This window comes from Conger conger, chromosome 15 (assembly GCF_963514075.1).
Source record: "Conger conger chromosome 15, fConCon1.1, whole genome shotgun sequence".
Taxonomy (NCBI): Eukaryota; Metazoa; Chordata; class Actinopteri; order Anguilliformes; family Congridae; genus Conger; species Conger conger.
Genome location: NC_083774.1, coordinates 19,043,655 through 19,069,326, shown reverse-complemented (window position 1 = coordinate 19,069,326; position 25,672 = coordinate 19,043,655). Strand labels below are relative to the sequence as shown.

At 42.8% G+C, this 25,672-nt stretch overlaps 1 protein-coding gene across 2 annotated transcripts; it reads right to left on the bottom strand.

Annotated features, from left to right (window-relative positions):
* Nucleotides 1–349: 349 nt before the first annotated feature.
* shcbp1 (SHC SH2-domain binding protein 1) lies at nt 350–15,370 on the bottom strand. 2 transcript variants are annotated; one of them, XM_061222008.1, is made up of 13 exons: nt 14,995–15,370; nt 14,181–14,363; nt 13,576–13,691; nt 13,175–13,383; nt 12,205–12,300; nt 11,179–11,409; nt 9,529–9,706; nt 8,297–8,417; nt 6,587–6,718; nt 5,675–5,793; nt 5,038–5,124; nt 4,044–4,182; nt 350–3,089 (listed from the first exon to the last, which is right to left on the bottom strand). In XM_061222008.1, the coding sequence occupies exons 1-13, from the start codon at nt 15,176–15,178 to the stop codon at nt 2,722–2,724; spliced, it is 2,163 nt and encodes a 720-aa protein (XP_061077992.1). In that variant the 5' UTR covers nt 15,179–15,370; the 3' UTR covers nt 350–2,721. The 2 variants fall into 2 exon arrangements, with proteins under 2 accessions (XP_061077992.1, XP_061077993.1); XM_061222009.1 differs by having other exon boundaries at nt 350–3,074.
* Nucleotides 15,371–25,672: the final 10,302 nt, after the last annotated feature.

Genomic DNA, 25,672 nt, shown 5'->3' with positions numbered 1-25,672 from the left:
GCCGTCGCTTAATCTGTGACACTTCTTCCCCCTCGAGGTCAACTTCTTCTTGCTTCTGCCCTAATAGACGCAGCTGAAATGTGCCGTTACAACCCTGAAATGGCTAGGACAAAGCAGTCCCGGCAAATTCAACTAAACTGCAGTGCAATATAATGGGCTTGCAAAAACAATAGAATATATTTCTGTTACTGCAGCAAAACCTCTTTGTAACCAACCCATTTCAGAAGATAACTAATTTGTGTGGATCCACAACTCCAGAGGACATCGCTTCAGAGAAATACACAACATCCACTTGTGAGCATGTCTGGAGGCGTCTCATGTGAAGAAGAACGTGGAGATAAAACACCGGCCTTTTTAGACAGCACTTTTTAATCTAGAAAGAACAGCGGTAAAGATAATCAATATTCTTAAGAAAACAAAACTCCATTAGCTGTGATGCATTTCAAAAACAAACTGAAAACCTTTTTTGTTTAAACAAGACCAAAAATTCTACTTGAACCATCAACTATTCTTTAACATTTTTTCCCCCCCAACAGCTTTCAAATCAAGGTTCATTAAAGCAACCACCGTTATATCTGGAATAACAGCAAAAAGGCCATCTAGTTCAGCAGTTAAAAATAAAAATGCATGCCTATGCACTGAGACATGTACAGAAGACCATTTAATGACTGCAGTAAAATAAACATCATCGCACATAATGAGGGCACACAAACTCATGAGTTACATTTTCAGAATTTGCTGCATCTACTGAAATGAGCACTTTGCCAAAAATGTGTTTAAAAAGGCACACAGAATAACACTAGTTAATAATTACAGCTCATACATAAGTAGTGTAATGACAGAATGTAGTGTCTGATGTGAGTAGCCATGACAGCCGATGTCAAGGATGAAAGGTTCTTAAATGAAGTCATGATTTATCGTCTTTATGATGAACATCGTAATAGCCATTTCTGCAGCACCCAAAGACACTAAAAGATATTTATAAAGGAATAAGTGCTACTAATGTCACCCTCCCCTTCTTCATCCAGCTAATGCAGTGCTCTTATTATCTCCACCGCACATACCAGCAGCATAAGCCCTTTGATTTATAAAGCAATACTTACTTGCCATTTGCGGCAACAGGATTTGAATTTGAACCGCTTTGAATTAGTAGCAAAGTAAATTAAAAATAAGTTCAAGGACAGAGATGTGATATGTGAAAGCAATAAAAGGACCAACAGATCAAAAACAAAGTAAACACACCACCTACTTCATCAAAAAAACAAAAACCTTGTGAAACTTTGTGTTTAAACTAGTATATTCATTACAGCTCAGATTCATACCATTTCTGTATTTCCCAGACGAGTTAAAGGGCGACATTAGAAGTTATAACTATAAGTTACAGCAGTACGTTACTCAAAGTAATGTTCTTCAGGAGGGAAATGTTTCACCATGGGATTATTAGTAGAATGAATCAGGTTACAGAAAAGGCCAAAAACCTTCCTCGTCTAATCGGTGTGAAGGTGTGTGCAAAGATTGGTTTTGTGTTTATTTACGTGGCAAATTCCTGTTTTGACAGCACTGGTGGGAAAAAGTAGATTTGACATGCACAAAATAGAACACCCACAAACGAATAATTATCTCTCAAAAGGCAAGAGGTCAGAATGCATGAGGCTCTTGCAGTGTGTTGGCACAACCTTGTTAACCTTTCGATAACATGCAAAGCATTTCCCATGCATTAACACAAACATTGATTCCCCTAAACTACACCTGTGGAGTTAGTGTATTTGTGTATTAGTGTACTGCTAAATTTCAGTATAGCAGTTCAATTCTAGTACAGCAAACAATTAGGTCTTGGGGTGCGCAATTCAGCCTCACTGACTGACAACGGGGAACTGTGCAGAATGCAGTCCAATTTAACCCAGTGCATAAAATGAGTCGTATTTGGGTGGGACGTTATCAAGTGTATAATTTATCAACCTTGCAGCAATGAAATACGGCTTTAGACGAGGTTTAATCCTTTGCGGTATAATCAGCTGGAGTTAAACATTAATTGCAGGTGCCTAAAATAGAAAAGATTACAGAAGGCAAAGATTACTTAAATCCATTACAACCAATGACCTCTATCCAAAATCCTACACTTTGTGAAAGTGATGAATTCACAAACTGCCATTCAGTTGAACACATTTGTATCTGGTGTATATACTCAAATCCCGATGCATACAAGCACACACAACCTAAAGGTGAAATCAGCAAGTAGTGAAGATTCATACTTAAAGTTCATAAAGCATGAATATTTCCTTCCTCTAAAATATTTACACTGGACGACCTGAGATCACAAACATTTTATGGCAAAAATTAGTACATGATCATAAACCACAACATTGAGTAGAAAGTGTGAAAATAAAAATTGATGGCATGAGAACTTCACAGAAATGGAAGATGGTGCGTGTAGTCTTTAAAAATGCGTATGTATACACACGCATTGGGAGCGAGGACAGTGGGCCTGTGTGTGTGTACACACACATTGGGAGCGAGGACGGTGTGTGTGCGTGTGTACACACACATTGGGAGTGAGGACCGTGTGTGTGTACACACACATTGGGAGTGAGGACCGTGTGTGTGTACACACACATTGGGAGTGAGGACCGTGTGTGTGTACACACACATTGGGAGTGAGGACCGTGTGTGTGTACACACACATTGGGAGTGAGGACCGTGGGCCTAGTGCAGTCAGACGGCTCAGTACAGGAAGGTACCGAAGCTGCCCTTGCCGTTCCTCCTGAACTGGTTGTCCTCGATGGACACGAACATGTCCTGGGACAGAAGGGTGTGGTCGGTCTGGGTGACCCCCGGCCCTTGGGCCCGGCTCCGCTGCAGACGTCTCTTCTTGGCGGACGTGGCGGCCAGCTCCCTCTTGATGGCGTCGTTGCCCTCGGTGAACTCCGGGGGCACGCCGCTGCGTCTGCGGGGGGGTCGGGGGTCCGACGGACACTCCTCCACGGTGATCAGCGGCGTCCCGCATTCTCGGCCCTCGTCCTTCAGCTCCCCGTTCTCCGGGACCTCCTCCTCCACATTCCCATCCTCCGCCTCTTCTGCAAGGCAGCATTCTGCACCATTACAGGGTTATACACTAAACACATGTTTTAGCCCAGAACCAATATAGGCAACTGCTGCAAGACGAAATGCGTTTTAAATTCACAGGGGCCTTCCATACACAAAGAAGCTGATCTTAGGAGAATTTAAAATGCAAAACTCATCCCTTTTTCCTGTGGGCAGGATTGTCAGCACCAATGCAAGGCATTGCAGTGCTGGGCCTGAGGCTAGTTCTAAGCAGAACTGTCTTGGGGACTTATGTGCATCAGTCAAGAAAGACCACAGTGTAGGATATTTCTCCACACATCTATTATTTTTCATTTTAAAAAGTGCGATGATGAATGTCAAGGCTGTCCAAATTTTCAACGCTAGTCAAACTGGAAACATGTAGACAAATAAAAAATATACTTAATCAGAAGTGTTGGCATTGTGTAGTGCAAAAGTACAACTGTTGACAGGAAATCTCATAATGCCCCGTCATGCGCTAAAGTGGCACGTGACGATTCTATTGTTATTTGTATATTGGAAAGGGAAAAACAGACAACATAGATGCCAATGTTTGCACATTGTATATCACCAAATTTTTCGATTTCCCTGTCAGTGCAAGACTGGCTTGCAGGCGGCAGCATGACAAGCATTTGCCGTCATGGCGTGCTCCTGAGGAGAGTGTTTGTGTACAAGCATGAGCACAGCTGTATAACCATTAGCAACAAAACTTTATATTCACGACTGAGGCTCAGCATTCGTGAAATTTTAGTTAAGCTCATGAAACGAGACCAAAATTGAAACTAGGCGAGAGACAAATTAAATCTAGGACAGTTAGTGGACCGAATCGATGGACTCTAGTTTTCCATCTAGTCAATCACTTTTCTCACCCTTTGTCCCTCTGTCTATGGGTCCGTTAACCCTGTATTGATACATTGACCCTGTCTGCTACCACACTCTGTGCAGTGCATGTGCATAGCTACCTGTGGCATGTGCCGTGGCGCTCCCCGATCGAGGATCGTTTTCTGGCTTCACCAGGATCACCCCGTAACCTTCATTGTTGTGGATCACGTTCTTGATCATGGTGATTTTGGGCATGGTGTCCAGTTCGTCTGCAAAGTCCTGCAGAGAAAGAAGGAAATGAGAAAGAGGACGAACGCGACAGCCGGCCGTCACACGGCTCTACAAAATGAGTTCTCAAGAAACCATCCCACAGAAACTCGGAGGGCTTCGCACAGCGTGAAGACGCCGATAAAGACAAACACGGCTGTGCTGAACCTCGGGGCAGGAGATAAGACCGCAAGACTCATCTGAAGGTAATTAAAATAAAAAACACCCCATATTTTCCTCTTTTTTCCCTAACAGTTTTTTTACATCTCTCCACAAAAATTCAATTTAGGCTCAGAGAAGATAATACCACTAGCACTGTGCAGATGGAATTGAATTGAACTTGAAAAAGGACAGAAATGGCTGATTACGGGGACAATAAAATAGAAAGCACAGACAAATAGCCGGGCCACCAGCCTCCAGTTAACTGATGATGATGTGTGCTGTGGGGGGAGGGGAATTCTGACACTCCTGCAGCACAAAATGAGGCTCACCGTACAAGCAAAATAAGATGCCTACCTTACATTCCAGTGGCTAGAAGGACTGCAAACCATTATATAACATTGTTTTGAATGATGGCAATCGTGACAATTCCACGGTGTCTTGACGTTACAACTGCTGGATATTTGTGTGGTAAAGTCTACATAATAGAGACTGACAAGAGTTATTGACACCTGAGGGTTATAAAAGCAGGTCAGTCTCTCATGTATCAGTATTGGGCTATACCACCCAAATATCCAGCAGTTGTAACGTCAAGTCACCGTGGAATTGCCCAGTTTAGTATGGAGAAAAATGATGAGAATAGCAAAAGCAGAATTAGTCCTAGGTTTCTGCGTCTGTTGTCTTTTTCCCTCTCCCCAGCTCTCTAACCTTGATCAGGATCCCTTCTTTGCAGTGATGAATGCCGTTTCCAACCAAGCTGCAGATGCTGCCAAGATAGACCTCCAGCCCAGCCCCCTGCAAAACACACACAGGACTGCCATGAATCACAAGAACACACGACAACTAGAGAAGCTAAACATTAGGTCAGAGACGCTAACCTCGCAAATCAAGTGGGACGAAATCTCCCTGCGTGAATCTGACCCGAGACAGGAGGCAATGTAGCTAATCAGCCAATCAGACAGCACAAGGATGGAAGTTGGCAGAGGATTGTGGGACCATCCATTTACAGGTAAATGATTAATTGTTTGAGGAAGAGCCCGTTTAGGAAAGGCAAACGCAAAGGGCAACTGGCAGCCATGGGCAGGACTGCTGAGATTTTTCAAAGGAACCGGGAACAATTTCTGGCAAGTGGGTTTGCAAAGGAAGACGTGGGAAAGATGGTAGTTACGTGGCCATTAAAAATAATTCACCACATAGAATAGGACTTCCTCAATTTGGGCACAGCTTCATTTTGGATGAGTTTGCCACCTCAGAAATGTAATCTTGGGCACAACGAGGAACCTCCTCGACAGAGATTGCCTCCAACTAACTGCATAAGGGAGTGAGCGTGGCGACGACCTCTCACCTTTGCCCCGTAGAGGTCACACATATTCATGGAGAGCTGAGCGGAGGTGCGCACGATCACCCCCGTCGTCTCACACTGGAGGACACAGTTCTCCATCTCCAGCTTACCCTGCCGCACACCTGGGAGGACGGGAGGAGAGAAGACACGCACGCCAACACTTAGAAAAACAGTTCTGCCCGACAGTCCTATATCCAAGAGCCACATCCTTCTGCACTTTATGGCCCATTACGCAATTGCAACAAGTAATTGAGGTTCTCCCTGTGTCTAGATATGTTGAGCATGTTGAAGATGTTGAGATTTTTCTGATCAAAAGCACCAGTATAAGGTGCAACCGTTACTTTGTTCGGTTTAGTTTGGACAAGTCTAAAGTTGTACTTCTGTGATTGCGTTTTTTTTCTGCCGTACATTTTATCGGAAGACTCTTGCTGTGCAAGTTGTCCAATTCTAGCAAAGCACTTCAGGAGACGGAAATAGAAGCAGAGTCGAGTTCAAAACAGTCAACAGTGCAATCAAGTGAAGACGGCAAGACGGGGTCAAGTGTTCCAGGAATAACACTCTTAAGTCCCTGCAAGGAGGCTAGGCCACACAAACATCTTAATCACTTTCACAGTTTTAATAAGAAAGTTTATAGTTCATTTCATTGTGACTTGAGACACAAGTTTTCGGTGTTGAAACAATAAGACAGGCTCACACTGATGCCAGTCCAACACGGTCGTGAAATTACCTTCTACTTTCTTTAGTTCAAAATAATGTGAAATGATTAAAACATTTTGATGCATTTCCATGTTGATGCACGTTTTTTTTTTGATTTAGCAAGCAGTCTTGGTATTTTGGTTCAGGTTTTATATCGTAAAATAAAACATTAATAAAACCATAACATTTTGGCATAATAGCAATATTTGAAATACTTACAAAATATGCCAGCGATGGCGTCGTGCTGGATGAATTTGAGGTTGGAAATCCTAATGTTGGCCCCCGAGGTCTCTATAAAGGTGTCTCCTTTACATTTCTGCTCGATCACCACTTCATCAGGCTGGCCGTATCCTAGAAGGCAACGATTAACCTTCAGTGATTAACGGCAGACGCAGAACAGTCCAAACGTCACATCAGCTTAGTCCCTGGCATTGAAGAGCAGGGCTTGACGGACAGAGCAGTGAAGGTGGAGAGTCATTATCGCCCGCCCCCCTGACAGGTCTTCTAAAGACACAGAGGAGCTTCCTATCTGGGACGGGGTCCCTGGCTTGGGCGGGAGCCGGAATACAGATCGATCGGGTCGTGAGGCCACGTCCACCCGGGCGGCCAGCTCCTTTGAAAAATCCCACCGGATTCATTACGTTTTCATGACGACCAACACCGGCGTCTGTGCTCCCGCGCCGGGTTCAGTGACCCTGTCCTCCCAGCGCGGGCCCGCTCGTTTCCGAGCTAGCGGATTCAGCCTCCTACCCATTCATCAGCAATTTAAACAATTCCAACATTTATAATGCCCGCATACACAACTTAGCACACGGTATATCCAGCTTGTGTAAAACTCACAGGGCTTTTTTTTTTTTTTGCAGGGGAAGAATTCTATTAGGCTAATCCAGCGTGGGTCTAATAGAACTACGTGCTGCCTAGCATTGTGCGCTACAAGCCTCCACGCTACTTTCCGAGCTGTCCTTATCGGCTGGTTCAGGGCTTCCCTGCTCTGTGGGAGGCAGAGAGAGCACGGCACTTAAAAGCCTTCCCAATCTGGGGAGCTCTCGCTATCTGGCTCCGCAGGTCTCCTTTGCATAAGGAGACTGACACAGCCTTTCCGACTCTGACCTCCTTCCTCCATCTTTTATGCATTAAAACGCCCGTTCATTACTAAACGCTTATTGCGCCATCGAGCGAGATTTACTTCCGCGTCTGTCGCGTTTTTTTAACACGCCGTGTTAATTTTTACGAATGCTCGGGGGTTGTTTTACCCAGAGTAAATGAAGATGATACCAAGTGCGGCATTCATGTACGCGGTGACTGGTTTACTGCCTGCAAAGAAAGCCTTGAAGCAAACGGTATTAAATCTTTTACGTTGAACATTGAGTGTTCTCGGTGGGGGGTGGGAAATCCTGATATGCTGATATTTAGCCTGCCTTTGATATCCTTTCTCTCATCTGTAATCGGTGCTGTCTGCATAGCATTCTCGCATGGCATCTTTACAATTCCCATCTGCCCTCCAGCTAATATTCAACCTCATACAACACAACCGTTTCCCGTTCATAGGTTATATCTACATCTACATCAATCTATAAAGACAGCACAGTTCATGGCTGTACCCTTGGGAAATTGATTTAGTTAAATATGTGGGTTCTGTGTAACTGAGCACTTAGTGTTGCTGTGTATGTAAATGACAAGCATTGTGACATTAAATAAAGGTTACTGGTAGAGTATTTCCGGTCATAATTTGGGATAGAGATTAAACTGATTAGAGTTTGGCTGTAACCTTAGTCAGGTTTATTAACACCTGCATAATCACATCAATCTCATGTTCAGCATCAATGTTTTGTGACAGAGGAGAGAAAAGCTTTGGTAAACAGTGAAGGAAACCCACGTCACAGGGTGACGACCGTTACAAAGACGTTCGCGGGGCACGCGATCTCTTACCCTCCACTTCGACGGAGTCGGGAATGCTGATGGAGCCGGTCACGTGGTAGTGTCCAGGGCAGACGATGACGGCGTCCCCTTCGTAGCACGAGTTCAGAGCCGGCAGGGGATCACTGTAGAACTGGGGGGAGGAACCAGGCAAGGCTAAAACACCGCTCCAGATCAAAAGATCCGAGTGGAACAACGCTGTACGGGAGAGCTCAAACGTACGCTCGCTGCATCACAGGAGATCCGCGTGGAATACAAGCGTAGCAAATAAAGGTTCAAACAGACAAACACACCTTTCAATGGGCCCTGGTGTAACGCACGGCGGCAGTGCACAAAGCCAGCGTATAAAACACACATGCCATTCGCAGTCTGTGAATGCACCTCCTGGAGCTGTAAGCAATTTGGCCTTCTAAGCCAAGTAAAAATAAAATAAAGACACTGGGAGCTTGTAAAAGGGATGTTTGTAAAAATGCGAGAACTCTTAAATGTGTGCACACTAATGCAAGGAAGAACAATACAATTCTACCACATCAACAGGTTTAGGACAATTACGAAAATTAACTATGATAATCTTGAGAACCAGAATAATGGTTGCTAATAATCTTGAGAACCAGAATAATGGTTGCTAATAATCTTGAGAACCAGAATAATGGTTAGTACCGAGCCCAACCATTTTCCTGCCTCAGGTCACCAGCTTCACTGGGTGTACGGGTCGGTGTGAGGTCCCTTGTCCTTGGATGCTCTTCAGGAACAATCCAACGGTCAATTACTTAAGTAGGAGGGAGCAATCCGGACCGGAACATTATCCGGGGGGGCTCTTCCGCGAACTCACTCCCCGCCGCAATAGGCAGCGCTCAGGAGTGTGCGAGATTGTTTTCTGCTGAAAATCCCTCCGACTCCCCATTGCAGATACATTAGTGACTGAGTGTCAGGGGTGGAGAACATTGCAGAGGCAGTGATGAACCACTCTCCCGGTTCAGAGGCCATGGAGAGACGAGTACTCTGCCGTCCCTCAATGAGACCGCTCTCATCCTGAAAAGGGCAGCGCGGGACCAGGATCGTGTTCCAGCCCGGCACAACACCGGATTCAACTAATTAAACAATCATGGTCTTCAATCCAGACCTTGACGAGTAGAGCCAGGTGTCTGAAGAGTCTGAGTCTCCGGCCCTGATTCTACTCGTCCGGAGAAGATTGGACAGGGCTCCAGGGCTCCCTGGATGGATGAGGTGAGAGGTTGGCGTACCTGCAGCTCGAACTCCTCCCCGGAGAAATCGGGGCTCAGCTTGTCGGCCATGAGCTTGTGCAGGAGGCCCACGGTCATGGAGGAGGACACCACGTGCACCACCCGGGCTCCGGTCGGGCGGGGCCCCTTCGCACAGTACGACAGCTGGCCCGAGTTCCCCCTGTAGCCAAGGACATACCTGCAGAAGCAGAGAAGCCAGAGTGCACGTACACATAACGTTAATCTACTCAACACCCTTCTGGTAGTATAATGCTCACGTTCACAATGAGGGGGGAATCTGAAGTTTAAAATAATGCTTTCATGTTGCTTGTCCATTCTGGGTGGCTTTTGGGCATTTTTCCCCACACTGTACCAAATTTCACATGAGCCAATCTAACTGAGAGACTGCATTAGTCACGATTAGTATTTAAACCCACAATTCTTTACAAACCCCAATGTCCAGTGATGTCGCCAGCACCCTTCTGAAGCATGGTTACTTTACCACAGGTCCGTTGACTTAAAGATAATCGATGTCCTTCATTTCCTGAACATGCTTGTCGTTCATCCGGTTACCAAGTGCAACATTGGCGAAACACTTTCTTCCTGAAACCTCATACTGCCGGTCAAATTTCTCAGGCATCGACTTGAATGCTGTTTTTTTTTTTTTTTTTTTTTGTGACAAATGGTAGCAATCCCTCAGCCAAGCTGAGAGTCTGTCAGCATTTTCCACCTCACAACTGTATTTCAGACTTTTAGCAATGGCTTCTAAAAAACTCATCAGTCTCCTAGCTGACAAGGAAGCGGTTGTATCCGTGTACAAAGTTCCACTTGCAGTGAATGGCATCAGGTGGCTAAAAGCACCAGAGTGCTTGTGTCTCAAGTGCAATCTTAAATTAGCCCCATTACCCAAATATACTGGTACCTTTTTTGAAGCAGAGCTGACAAATAACCTTGTCTACATCCACAAGCTCCCCTTTGTCACTCGGTTTGAAATCAAATGACATCAAAATGAGCCCAAAACAGAGATGCTTAAAACACTAGATCCAGTCTGTTTCTCTTTTTTTTTTTTCGACCTTTTCAAATAGGCTAACGGATGTATGGTTGACGAGTGGGGGAGGTCAGCTGTATGAGTCATTCAGACACGACATGAGCTTTTGGGGGAGAAAGCAAGACTACAACCGATTAGAAGCTTGAGGGATGAGCGCAATACAAATGTGGTTAACAAAATTAATTGATTTTCTGTATAATTGGTTTGTTTAAAGTGCCTATAAATAGGCTAGCCATTATCAGGTGCTGGAGAGTTTACACCACATATACTGAATTAATAATTCAACAAAACCAAATAAATTGTAATGAAATTCAGACCATTGCAGAAAATGATACACTAACTCTATTTTATTAAGCCTATTGAAGGCAAGAGGAAATCGTGGCATGCTAACTAGCAGGCTTTGTTGCCTCACTGCAGGAAGAAAATATCAATAACGAGCATGCGAGTGACAATAACATTATTTTTTACTTCAAAGGATATCCAACATGAAACATTGCCATCGTGTGGCTACGACCGGGTTAAACTTCAAAGCTGGGCTACTCTGACCTTGAGAGGCAGCGCTACTGTAAGTCAACCTCGGAGACGGTCTACTGCGCTCTACCGCCCCCTGGGGGGCACCCCACCTGAGCAGCGGGTTCTCGATGATCCTCAGCTTGCGCTTCAAGGCCTCCATCTGCTCGCACATCTTCAGGCCCTCCACCATGGACACGTCGTTGAGCTCCGACTCCGCGTCGCTGCTGATGCCGTTCCGCAGGCTGGAGAACTCGCGGAACTTCTCCGAGCACCGACGCAGTGCGGCGTGGTACTCGGCCACCAGCCCCGCCGGGACCCTGTCCTCCAGGATGTCGTAGTGTCTGAGGGGGGGGGGGGGGGGGGGAGACGCCGGTGTGCGTTAACGGAGAGGCTTTGAGCCCAGCGCTGGTCAAAGGGGGGGGGGGTCCTGTCTTATTCGCGTGGGCATGGGGTGAATTACTGACTGTATTAGTTTAACTGACAGAAATAGAGGGCAGAAGGGTACAAGTGCAGTGTCATCTTCTGTATCGACCAGAAACGTGTACTGTGTCACGCTCAACCACTTTTCTCCTGCTGTAAACATCACCTGATAGTTTTTTTTATCCCGACACTGTCAAATGGCATTGAGGACGACTACATGTCGGTTAGATTTTTCCCTCCATTATGGCCCATTAGAAAAAAAGCTGGGGTCGTGTCTCTTCAGTGCGAGAAAAGGGATATTATCATTATCGTTTAATCTGCTTTATAAACCAAGTTGCTGGATTGTCAAGTTATCTACCAATTTATTTTGTAAATGCAGACATTAAATGGTGTCACTTTCATTACTCCTCTGGCCACTTCAAAATGGTGCCCCCTGAATACAAATCCATGAAGTAGTATCCTGAACCCAGCCACTTCTATACCAACTACACCACAGTCTCATGTATGATTCTGCTCTTCCCTGAGTAAAATAGTGAGCAGTAAAATACAAGTTTCTTCCCTACTGAAGCAGTAAAAGTGCAACAAAATAATCTTTCACATGCTGCCATCTTGTGGCTCAGAGCGGAACCGCACTTTCTGCTCAGCTGCGGAGCAATGACTGAGGTTCGTGTGACCCAGATGCATTAATCAACCTTCCCGCCCGTTTCCCCGCTCACAGCCTGAGGCGAGGCTCCACGCATCTGACGAAGTAGTCAAAGTCGTCGTCCTCGTCTTCCTCATCCCACTTCCTCCAGATGTGCCGGCAGAAAAACCTGGGGGGGACAGAGAATAACCCGCCAATCAGGTTCCTGAACCGGTGCGGAATGTCACTCAAGAGCACCCAGGGGTTGAAGCCCCTATCCATTACCCAGTACTCGGGTCACATAATGGCTCATGTTAAACTAGCCTTACATGGCTGTTCACTCAGACCGCCTCCAGGCAAAAATAGCAAAAAGGACCCATTTGTTGAGTCCTGCCAAGAAAAAGCTTGCAGACTCCAGAAAAACTAGTTCCAACGAGAAGGGCACGGAGCATTCGCCAATGCAAAAGCCCCTGTTCCCAGAGCAGATCTCTTGTTCAGATCAATCTCCCTTTAAGGTGGACTTTCAGCCCTTCTTCTCGAGTATCACGCATGGACTTAACTCTATTATGATCACAGGTCTGATTTTACAGATTTTACTTTATCCTATAAAATCCAAAACTTCAAAAGAACCAAGCAAGCAAAACTAGTCGACCAAGCAAAAATATAGTACGGTCTGCTTCCTTTCTCTCCATTCCATTGGTATTGGAATGTCTCTCGGTATCATTAAATGTTAAAGGTTAGCCTTTTTGAAGTTTCCCTGGACAGGTCCACAATTTCAGTCGACAAGTCCATATCAAAGGGCACTGGTCTACCCGCAGTTTTGTCCGCTGAGGTGCTGTAGTGCTATTTCCTTTCATCTGCACTTACTTCTCTACTTTCTGAGCATTTTGAAGACCACAGGACCAGATTTCCTATTCCTAAGGGCTTTTAAAGGTACTCTCCTGCATTTTAACCACCAAAGATTTTTATATGAGGGTTTCCTTTTGTTACTTGACTGCATTCCGCAATCACAAATAAGTATTATGCCATTTAAAAGACGCGTCGCCGCTGTGAGACTGCTTTACCGTAAGTGCTCCACAGCCAGCGCTGTTTGATCAAAGTCGCCGGAGTCGTCATACACCGCGTGGACCTCCTGCAGGGGCACTTTGTGCTGGGTGACCTCCAGGAGCTCCTTCATGGACTCTTCAGTCAGCTCACAGCCCTTCCTCTCACACTGCAGAGGAAGCACCAGCTCCACCTTGGCCTTCAGCTGCTTGTAGTCCACGTCCACCACCTGCATAGACGTGTGAGCCAGGGTGGAGGAACTGTTCATGTTCAGCTTAACAGGAAGAAGTGCAGGTACCCGGACAACCCGGTTCCCGGTTTGTGGTGTTTATCAAAGGCAACAGAACCACCCATAATTCATCTTGATAACACCCAGCACACCTTATTGATTTGAGTTCACCCAGCATACATGGAGACTTACCTCCACCAGCACGTCAAAAACATCTGTGCACCACAGTGCCCGCCAATCACACGGCTCCACGACCTTCTCCAGGTAGTCAGATGTGAAGGCCCAAACTTCTGATGTCTTGGCATCTCCTGTCAGGTCACACAAGGCCTTACTCATCAACAAGCATGATGTGCACACTGCTTACGTTTACATGCAGAACAAAGAACAATCTGGGGTCTTTCCATTAGTTGAATAAATGTCAAGGCTTTCTCCTTAGAGTTTGATGTGCTTTTGAAATGGTTGTCACCACAGTTTGAAAGTTGAAGTGCCTGGGCTTTTTCATGTAGTAAGGTTAAGGAATACGTGTAAAGAATGTCAACTAAGTGGTTCTAGGTATGAAATACAGTATATAAAAGTTACATGGATAAGGATACTTCATCTCTTCAGCAGATGAAGATTAAGGGAGAATTAACTGAGGTTTTGCATTATCAAGGGATTCAGAAAACATGTACAATTATGGCCACTGTAAAACAATTTAACAAGTGTGAAATGTATAATTAGCTGAAAGTTATCTTTGCATGTATGGAGCCCCAGGTCAACCGATGTTGTCGTTCGAAATTGATAGAGCAGATAGGTACCTAACATGTAATCCTGGTAAGCCTTAAATCGCTCATAGTACAGAAGTTGATCGGTCTGAAAAGTGTCCGGAAGGGCAACATCACCAACGCGTTCTGCCCTCTGCAAGAGAGTGCCAGGTTTGTCACCAGTCACGTAATCGGTTCCACTGTCATTGATGTCGTCGTCTTCATTCTGAAATAGACCTTGGGGGACAAACACCGGCATCAAGTTAACTTAAGTCCCAGTAAATACCATCGGTACCGTACGTTATTGTGGCGGCAGTGTTTCCCTTATAACATATACAGTTCACTGCTATGCCTAAAGAGGAAATGAGAACATTCAGGACCTGGGCACCCAGCCAAAGTCTAACACACTAACATTGCTACCAAACTTGGTTAAAAAGCCTAACTTAGCAATATTCATCTAATTAACTGGCCGGCTTGTGTTCTTAACGTACGTCGTTAGTTCAACAGTGAGTCAAAGAACATCAATTGGCCGTATTCATTTTCAAATCTCAGTCAATTCATGCCTATTTTTAGCCAGAAGAAACCCATGACCACACGCACACACACAGTCAATTCATGCATATTTGTAGCCAAGAGCAATCCATGACCTCATTGCAGTAAACAGAAACTGCATTCACTGCTGTGAACTTTTTTAAACGACACGATTTTAATGCAGATATTCAAATTGCATATACTAGCCAACTAGACATTCCTGTGTGGTAAACGCCTGAAACATGATCACAAAACGTTCGCGTAAACCATCGTTAGCTAAAGTTAACGTTAGTACAGTTAGACTAGCAAGCTCGAGTTAAAGTTAACGTTAACTTACCTTGCCTCACTTGAAGTATATCGCGTCGTATCTCATTAATTCCGACAGTTACCATTTCAGTTTCAGAGTCCAAATTAACTTTTTTCGGTGAAATCTCCACCCTTCCTTCGATGTTGACATGTCCAGTGTCCTGCTCGTTCGAATCCAGTTGTTCGTTAACTGAACAAGCAATATTATCAGCCATTATGTAATTTCAGGTAAAATGCGTAACACACACTATGTTACTTTATTAAATCTAACTAGCCAGCTTGAACATAGATAATTAACGGTTGTTTGACTGTGTGACGGTGTTTTACAGCAGTACGCTTCCAGTTATTCAGACCGCTTTTGGCGATTCTTCACTCCTCCTGTTTGTAATTTCAAATTTTCCCCGGTCTTATCCCTGCGTCATTAAAATCTGACCAATAGGTAAATAGCAACTAAGTAAGGAAGCATGGGAAAACACTTCCGGTTCCAGTAGGTGTATCCATTGCTGCTCTGTCACAATCGTCATTGAACTGTACAGTTCAACCATAGACATATATACATGTCTATGAGTTCAACGATCACAACCAATTTTGTCCCCCCACAATCGCTATCCCGCATATTCACTTCCGGGGTTACGATTCCAGTTACGGTCCCTAATGTGTACGTTAGCGTCAACTCGGCAGTGTGGTTGCCAAACTTTCTCTGTTGACATTTATCTTTTCTTGACATTTATTTATACTCTTATTTGTAATTAGCAAAAAGTGTTGTTTGCAGTTATTTCTATATAACGTAACGTTAATCTCTTGCTTTGACGTTAGCTAGGTAATATTAGCTAACGAGCTAGCTAGACAACGTTCGATAAATTGATTATTGATTATTGACTGTTGATTGATTGATTGGTTATCTGACTGACATTGTTGACTAGCTAACGTAATGGATAGATAGATGGATGAGTCATTCTACGAAACGGATACCATCTGGGTACGCAGCGTTTGATGAGGTGCATAAGGAACAAAAAATGTTAAAGCTATTGGGCTAATTCATGTGTTCTTGTTAACATGATATATGAGGAAATAGTATTCTTAAAGAGTAACTCACTGTTTTTTTTAAAATCAATTTTCATTAGTACATGGCCATTTTCACGTGTCCGTTTTGACCAACATGACATTTACTTCTAAAATATCACCAAATAAATGTAATATTTTTATCAAACTTTTATTATTTTCAGGAGTATATGTGTGTCTCTGTTTACATAAGATATATTTATTCAAAATTAAAAATATATTTTTGGTAAAAATTTGTGTTCATCACTCAATTTGACTTACCACCCCGTCACACTAACTTGTTTAGTTTATAAATATGCACTGTTAGATGGGGTCCGTCAAGCTCAACCCAACCACACTGTCACGCAAAATAGATAGGGAAAACAGTTTTTTATTAAGATTTTGACACTATTAACGCAAATAAAATGATATTTCAAATTGAATGCATACTACCATGTAAGGTCAGGAACTTGACCACACGGAGAACTGTGACCATGAAATTGACCACCCTGTCACATACCACCCCATCACAGGTGTTATTGTGACAGAGTGGTAAGGGATGTGACAGTTGGTTCTTCTTTCCGATTGAATGTGAAAATTGATTGAATTGGAGCCTATTCCAATGTTTAAGTCAAAATGTCTGCTTTGGGTAGGAAAGCTCAAGGACATGTGTTACAAGATTAGTGTTTCTGATTTAGGCTAATCACATTATTTTCTGTTAACTTGAACCCTGTTTGGTTCCTGTCCCCTATGGAAGCCCATAGGGCTTTCTGTTGAGTTGCACATGCCCAGTACCGATCGGGCAGGATGTACAGATTGGGTAGTGACACGTTGCTAGCCTTTCGCTAGCGTCGGTGTGCTAGCCACGGAAGCTAATGACTAGCTGAGCCAGTAGCCGAGCCAGTAGCCAACCCAGTGGGTTGCTAGCTTCGGCGTGCTAGTTACCAGCTAGGTCCCCCTCATACCACCAAAACAGCTCTGACCCATCTAGCCTAGACTTCACAAGACCTCTGACCTCTGTCCTGTGGTATCTGGTACTAATATGCTCGCAGTTTATTCCTTTAAGTTCTGTAAGTTGCAAGGTGGGGCCTCCATGGATCGGACTTGTTTATCCAGCACATCCCACAGATGCTCAATCGGATTGAGATCTGGGGAATTTGGAGGCCAGGGCAACACCTTGAACTCTTAGTCATGTTCCTCAAACCATTCCTGAACCTTTTTTTTTGCTGTGTCACAGGCCGCATTATCCTGCTGAAAGAGGCCACTGCCACCTGGGAATGCCGTTGCCACGAAGGGGGGTACTTGGTCTGCAACAATGTTTAGGTAGGTGGTACTTGTCAAAGTAACATCCACATGAATTCCAGGACCCAGGGTTTCCCAGCAGAACATTGCCCAGAGCATCACACTGCCTCCACCGGCTTGCTTTCTTCCCATAGTGCCCATAGCATCCTCTTCCCCAGGTAAATTATGCACATGCACCCGGCCATCCACATGATGTAAGAGAAATGCCCATGACCCTGACGGCAGTTCACCAGTTGTCCTTGCTTGGACCACTTTTGGTAGGTACTAACCACTGTATACCAGGAACACCCCCACAAGACCTGTTTTGGAGATGCTCTTACCCAGTCGTCTAGCCATCACATTTGGCTCAGATCCTTACGCTTGCCCATTTTTCATGCTTCCAACACATCAACTTCAAGAATTGACTTCTCACTTGCTGCCTAATATATCCCACCCCTTGACAGGTGCCATTGTAACGAGATGATCAATGTTATTCAGTTCACCTGTCAGTGGTTTTAATGATCAGTGTATGTATATAATCAAGATGTTACATATGAAGCATTATTTATTCACAAAAGTATCGCTAGCTAGTGGATGCAGAGCCTACATGCACAGGACTAAATAAATATGATTAATGTCATTGCAGAGAGCTGGGGCGTAGCTGGAAACCCCGGAAGGGAATAGTATTTGTAAGGGGGATAGCATTTGTTGTGACCATTGAACTGTTATATTTCAGCCCTGAATGGATTGTCCCAGAGCCATGTCTCTACATGTTTGTGGTTGTGATTTAATGTTTAACTATAATGAACACCAATTTTATATATAAGAACCATAAGAAAAACATTATGAAATGTCAATGCATCCTTTTAGTTTTAAAATTTCAACATTTTCTTGCTCTATATTATTATCAATATCAAAATCAAATCAATGACTCCTATCAGGTCAATTGCAGTTACACAAGTATAAGGAAAAGACTCCTCGTATGATATTTCAGCTTTGCCATAGGGGTTGGTTTTTCAATGAGGTCATATGTTATTGCACTGGAAAGCAGGGGGATCAGGTTTTGTTACCATTGTCCCACTACAATGATTCTGCTCTCCATCACATTATCTCAGAGGGAGTTCCATCATACCCATACAGTAGAGCTCAACAAGTGGTGGCTGAAAGTTATCATTATTATCAAGAGAGGCCCATTATTGGAAGGAGTACCTTGAGTGCCATCAATGTTACATCACAGCCAGGGCTTTTCAATTGGACTAATCTGGCATATCTGGAGTACATGATATCACAGGATTCACATATTACAGCAGCTCAATAATCACACTCAGAAATGACCCCTGCAATGGAAGGGTATCTAAAGGGTATTTGTCCCTGGAATACTGTGATATGTCTGTCTGCTTTTCTAAATCCCTATCCTGGCTGTGAAGGAAAAATCTATACCAAACACATCACATGGAATGGTTTCTGTTGGCAACAGGAAAGGAATAAAACATCTTGGGAAAAGTACTGAGCCAGATTTTTCAGAGGGGAAGAAATAACCCAATCAAGGAAAACTCTTTCTGTGTAAATGAAATGAAATAAATAGCTAAAACATTTGTACATTTAGTGTTGCACTCAGGAAGTAATGTTGATCTGTCTTTTAGCCAGCAGGTGACAGCAAAGAGACATGAATTCCAGTTTGCCTCCATCCTCAAATATTGTAAACTAGGCTAAATGTGTCAGATGCACTTTTGTAAGTATTTATACGACTTACAATGTTTACAGAATAATACCATGGAGCATTTGTTACGGCTGTGTAGACAAGGTGCAATTTGTTGCAAATTAAGAAAAGTTTGTGCCTTTGTTTAAACTGTGAAACAAGGAGCAAAATCAAAAATACAAAAATACACATTCATCATCAGACTCTGAGGAAGGTCTGTGACTTTCGTGGTTGCCATGAATAATTTTGCAAATTTAATTTTGTCACCAGTGATGTCTTTCTATCTTTCTCGTGTGTACATTTTGTTAAAATAGCTCTGTTAAAACAGCTAATACATTTCATGCTACATGCCCGTTTATTTCTCACATAGATGTCTTGAAATAAAATATAAGGTGCCAAAGAGATCTGTCAAGGTTAACATATCACTTCAACAATGTACTGCTGTTGACATCATCATCTCCAGCGCCTTTCCAAACCATAACCACCGCACTGGCACTCTTTAATTTTTTACACTCATCCACCTCCTTACGCTGGTGCAGATACAATCATCATGTGCTCCAAAAGTGTGTGAAAAATATCTGACAGTGTGTCAAGAACAACAGCAACCAGCTTACAATCTGTCCATATTTGCTTCAAAGTACTATATGTGAGTGAGAAAAATTGATTTGTTTATCAGGATAGCAGTATACAAATGGCATGACAGATGCTGTGTTATTTCTAAGAATTACACACAATGATATAATTACTGTTAACATTAAATCAATGCTGTTTAATGCTGTGTAATGTTAATAGTAACTGTAGCACTGTTTTTTTTAACTGAGCAGTAATGGCTAGACGTTTAGCTGACCAGTGATGGTTAGGGGAGAGGGTGGAGTGGCTAACTTACCAGTGGTGGTTAGGGGATATCTCAGATGTGACATTTGGACCATTAACTGACCAGTGGCGGTTAGGGGAGAGGGTGGGCTGTGTTTTAGCTGACCAGTGATGGTTAGTGGAGAGGGTGGAGTGATTTAGCTGACCAGTGGTGGTTAGTGGAGAGGGTGGTGTGTTTACCTGACAAGTGATGGTTAAATTGATGGGGTGAAGATGTCTTAGATGACCAGTAATGGCAAGAGGTATCTTGGTTGTATTATACATTCTAACAATGACATTGTTTACTGTAGGTATACTTATTGATTACTGATTTCTCCACCCCATGATGGCCTGCTTTATTTGCAGACTCCAAATGCAAATTATAGCATTTAGAAAAAACGTTTTTGTGCATGGACTAATGATGCAACAACAACACACAGCGGGCCAATAAATAGCTGAGCTGGAAGTTGTCCAATTACATTTGGGGGGGGGACTATGCATTAAAAAAGGCTGCAATTCCTATGATTCACCTGGTAAGGATGCACATACATGTATTGCCTTTGCTCTAGCTTGATATAGGTAATAATAAAGGCCACAAAATACTGTACAGAATAAACATATTATTATGTCAAATATGAAGCAGAATCACCTGTGACTAGGGTTTCGAAAAATATATGGGAGCACATTGTCTTTTGGCTACTTTTACATTGAAAGTGCTTTTGACCATGCATTACATTTTCATTTTGTAATTATTTTCTCTAACAATGGCAGCTGAATAGGATCTTAACAACAGGCCAAATGCAATTAAGAGACCCGACAAAGTGTTTATATTTTTCTGCATTTCATTCAGTAGTCATAGCAACCAATATGCTGAAAGTGGACCTGTCTTTGAAGTGGTTATACAGATCACTTTATACATTCTCTTTTCTCTGTCATTTCTTGAGCTTTACAGAACAAGATGTCAGCCCGTATGAAATATTTTCACATTACATGATACATTTATTAAAAAAATAAAGAGAGATAATATTTGTATATATTGCAGAAAGATCAAGTAAAGTAATAATAGAAACTGACATTTGTAATCTTGATCTATCATCTACTAAACAACCACTGGAAATGTTTTTATTTTAGGTAAATTCTTGTATTATTACTTTCATTTTTTGTTAAAATTTCATTTTAGCAATATGTTTAACTATAAGTTTAAAAATCAATGTATCATATGCAGTGGTAGTTGTACTGGAATTCTAGATAGAAAATTAGATACAGTTCTATCAAGGTTACATAACTTGCTACTTCGCCAGTCGGCTTCCTAACACAATCAGCCAGGCCCAATAAGCTGTACATTTCTTTATTGCAAAACCCAAGGATAACTTTACTTTTACTATTACTGTTTCTGTCTACATTTTTCTGTTACAGTGTCCAACAGCTGAATATTAATGTGCATGAATTGGGTGCATTCAATCAGATTACAGTGTGACAAGCCAAGAAAAGGCTAATTTCTTCTGCAGAAGCTTTTGCGTCTTGAGAGTGCAAAAGACATGAAGTCATAGGAGACCTTGCAGCTGAATAATATTCACAGAGGCCGGGGGGACTGCCAGGGAGCCATTCAGCCAGAGGCTGAAGTGGGTGAAGCCCTGATGGCTAGAGGTAATCAGAGGTGAATGGGGAATTGTTGAAGCTATATTTTCAGAAAATGCATGCATTTCTCCCGATCTCATTAGTGCTGAGCTTTCAAAGCGCCCGGGTAGAAGAACACACAGCTCACAGCTGTGGGTAGCTACAGCTCACATGCCTCAACACATATATGCTCCAGCCTGCAGTTTCAACAGTGAAATCCATATTCTTCCGCTTCAGACTTGACACAAATGGCAAAAACACTCCCCCACATACAATCGTTTACAGTATCCCCCATATTGTCACAACAAAGGACTTGAACATGTACTTGTACATGAAATGAAGAAAGCATCTCTCAATAAGCAGCATTTAGGACTCAACTAGCTCCCCAAATAAATGTTTCTTTTACATAAACCACTTTATTAGAGTGGAATAATTGTAAGAATATCTCAGATGTGACATTTGCTGTTTTTCCTTCTTGGTGGCAGGGCACTAGAACCACTCAATGCCTAATGAACACAATGGCAGCAGATCAAACAAGCATCTTGTTCTGCCCCTTGTGTAAATGGCATCATTGCAATTAGCCTCCACATTTGACAGTTTCTGTCATACATCCCCACTGTTCATCACACTCAAGTCATCAGCTGCCCGAGAAGTCCTCAGAAGTCTAGAGTGATTGACATATATAATTAAACAAACTGGCCACTCAAAACTTGTGCCATGAATACTAATCCGAATCATAGGCACATTAAAACTCTTGAGGGCAATCAGCACATGATGAAAATTAATATTTCTTTAAATAGTGGGGAACGATGTGCCATTTTGTCACAAGAAAGTTAGTAGACAGCTCAACCAATTGTTCAAATAGCAGTCATATTACTCATATTATCTTGTCTTTTGTCTATGGTATGCATTTATGTCTTATTTGAATGAAATGCAGTCATAATAAATGGTACATAATAAAATATGAATAATGGGAATTACCTGTACATTAGCATGCAATATTAATGAATCAATACTACATGCAACCTGCTGTAGAATATAAATTGCTCTTATATGTTTTTTATGTTTGTTTTCTGTGGTTATTGAAATCACTGTCCTGGGGCCTGTATAACGAAGCGAGATTACTGAGTTCGATTACTTCCATATCTGGAATATGGATTGAAGTAAAAGTCCAGCTAACTCAGTTGCCCTATAACTATAACGCCATTGCCTTATACCTATTGTGATCAACAGTAAAAACTGAAATCCTGCTGACTGATTAAAACATCGGAGGAGGATGAGAATAATAATGCTTAATTGCTTTCTCACTCTTGAATAATAGGTATAGAATAGTTGCTGCTTCCAGATTGCGTGACAAAAATGAGCGATGTTTTAAAGACGGAATGTTTTTTTATTAATTTCCGTGTAATCAGGATGCTCTAAGCAGTTATTTCAGTGCTCGTTTACGAACACGTGCTGAGACGTCGGAGGTGCGGCGCAACGGTATGTGCATTACATTCAAAAAGGGAAGAAACAAAGGGAAGAGAAAGAGGGGGAAATCAGTGAAGAAGAAAACCACCCGGTAAGCATTCATAAGTGCTATAATTTGGGCGAACTTGGTTGCTGGTGTGTCTACATTGTATCGGGGCGCAACATCTTCCCTGATTGTTCGCAGCCGGCATGATTTATCAGAGATGTTTGGTGGCACATAATTGACTAAAAGCTGTGAGATTGAGGTGCTGTCTGATGTCCCTGGAATTGCGATCGCTGTCCAGAGTGCTGACGGCTTTGCGCGGCAGGGAATGTTGCAGGCGAGCGGAGCCTCTATATCAGGGGTTGCACACTGACAGCTCCAGTCCTGCAGGGCCAGTCTGTGTGCTGGTTTTTGGTTCAATCAATTACCTTTTAGTTCTCTTGACACCTCTATCAACTATACCGGTTGACCATTGAACTTGAGCACAGTCGAGGGATACACTGCAGTCTGCAGCTGTAGCTGGTGCTTATCACGGATCCATTCAATATATATTGACATTAATTAAATAATTAACAGCAGAAGTTGGCACAAAATCCTGAACAGAGCTGCCCTTGTTGTGCACCCCTTGCATGAAACAGTATGCATATTCTGAGAATTAAATGGAATTGTATGGAATACATTTTATCAGTGGTCTCAAACTCATTGCCACGTGTGTATGCAGGTTTTCATTCCAACCAATTAATGCTGCCTTAATTGATTCCAATTTCTCATTCAGCTATATATATTTAACTTCATTAAAACACATAATATAAGCAACCATTGTCATTTAGGCACAAATAACACATTTCACTTTATATGCATTATGTGAAGGCCGCACCTCCCCACCCCCCACCTCACCACCATGACTAGCCTTGTATATTTATATATAGTTATATATAGACATTGTTGGTGGCACGTATGGTGCAGTGGTTAGCACTGCCGCCTCACAGCAAGGAGGTCCTGGGTTCGAATCCCTGTCGGCCGGGGCCTCTCTGTGCGGAGTTTGCATGTTCTCCCCGTGTTTGCGTGGGTTTCCTCCGGGTACTCCGGTTTCCTCCGACAGTCCAAAGACATGCAGGTTAGGCTGATTGGAGAGTCTAAATTGCCCGTAGGTATGAGTGTGTGAGTGTGTGAGTGAATGGTGTGTGTGCCCTGTGATGGACTGGCGACCCGTCCAGGGTGTATTCCTGCCTTTCGCCCAATGTATGCTGGGATAGGCTCCAGCCCCCCTGCGACCCTGTTCAGGATAAGCGGGTTCAGATAATGGATGGATGGATAGACATTGCTGTATTGTATTAGATATTGTATTGTTGTACTCGGGGGTATTCTAGCTGCCAACCGTGGTATGCTACTTCAGAAGTTGATGTATTCTTCAAGGGTTCCAATTGTATCTGTATGGTCACGCTAGGACTCGATACCATACTGTCCTCTAGGGTCCTCTTCACACTTGTTCCTCTGTTTGATCTGCACTGCGTTGTACGTCACTCTGGGAAAGAGCGTCTGCTAAATGCTTTGTAATGTAATGTAATGTGCAAACCTACAGCCCCAATTCAGCAAATAATTGAACTAATCACGATTTGAGGCTGCAATGACACTGAGTATGAGACCACTGCATTAGATTCTGCTTTGGATAGGCCATTGCAACTTTATCATTTCTGTTATTTGAATAACATTTTATGATTTTAACATGAATAAACTAAATATTAGCTACTGAATATCTGTGATATTTGATTAAGTCACTGCAATGTTAATCCTTTTTAACTGCATACGTTGGTACTGAGCGCATGGTATAAATGTGGTGTGTAGAATGAGTGGAAGTGAATGAATGGAAGTACTTTTTCTTTTAAATCTTTTATACTTATTGATGAGTTCGGTTCTAGAGTGCACCTGATTTTCGTTGTATGTCTGTACAATGACAATAAAGAATCTTGAATCTTGAATCAATGTCCCATTTCATTCTGACAAAAATGAATGCGACACTTATTGGTAGCAAATTATATTTTTCCATTTTTAAATAAATAGCTGCTCTGATTAAACAACCCTCTACAGACACTGTGTCACTGCCTCAAGAGAAGAAAAGTGTACAATGTAAAAGTGGCCTTCAGTATGCTGCTGTTCAGTGGACAGGAAAATGGAAATCTCCAGCAAATCCTGGATCTAAAGATGCATTTGAGATTGTTTATTCTTGGTCATTGACGAAATCGACCTGGTATTTTGAGTGTGAGTGTGTGGGAAGAGGCTCTCAGCACACTCCTAGCTATTTAGCTAACCATAAAATAAACGGAAAAGAGTTCAAACACAAAAATCTATACAGAAGTATTAGAACAATTACATTTCAGATAATTTACACAGACAAAGCTGCAGGGTCATATAGCAACTCTTCTACGTAATTCAACCAAGTAGACCAATTACACATATACTGTTTAAGCAAAACGCACAATCCATAGCCACAACCAGCGGGTTTGTTGTTCTTTTAAGGCTCACATGGCATGATTATATAATTAGGAGTTGAAGGGTTTGCATTGAGATTAAAAATACAATGTTCTGATGTAAATAGTCGACTGCGTTGTTTGGATAATTAATTATTTCTTATAAATACTGCGATTCTAGATGACACACTGGATAAGCATAAATGTGAAATCAACATACATTACCCTCACGGAAATAAATCGGAGCCCTGTACTCCATCCGTTCATACACTGCAGAAACTATCAGCAGCCAAGCTAA

What these genes read in the sequence shown, in the direction of transcription:
- shcbp1 (XM_061222008.1), bottom strand. Translation starts at nt 15,178, where the DNA reads ATGGCTGATAATATTGCTTGTTCAGTTAACGAACAACTGGATTCGAAC. An exon ending in CGCCATCGCTGGCATATTTT is followed by an intron (nt 5,794 to 6,586) that starts GTAAGTATTTCA and finishes CCGTCCTCCCAG; the next exon opens with GTGTGCGGCAGGGTAAGCTG. An exon ending in GTGACCTCTACGGGGCAAAG is followed by an intron (nt 5,125 to 5,674) that starts GTGAGAGGTCGT and finishes TGTGTTTTGCAG; the next exon opens with GGGGCTGGGCTGGAGGTCTA.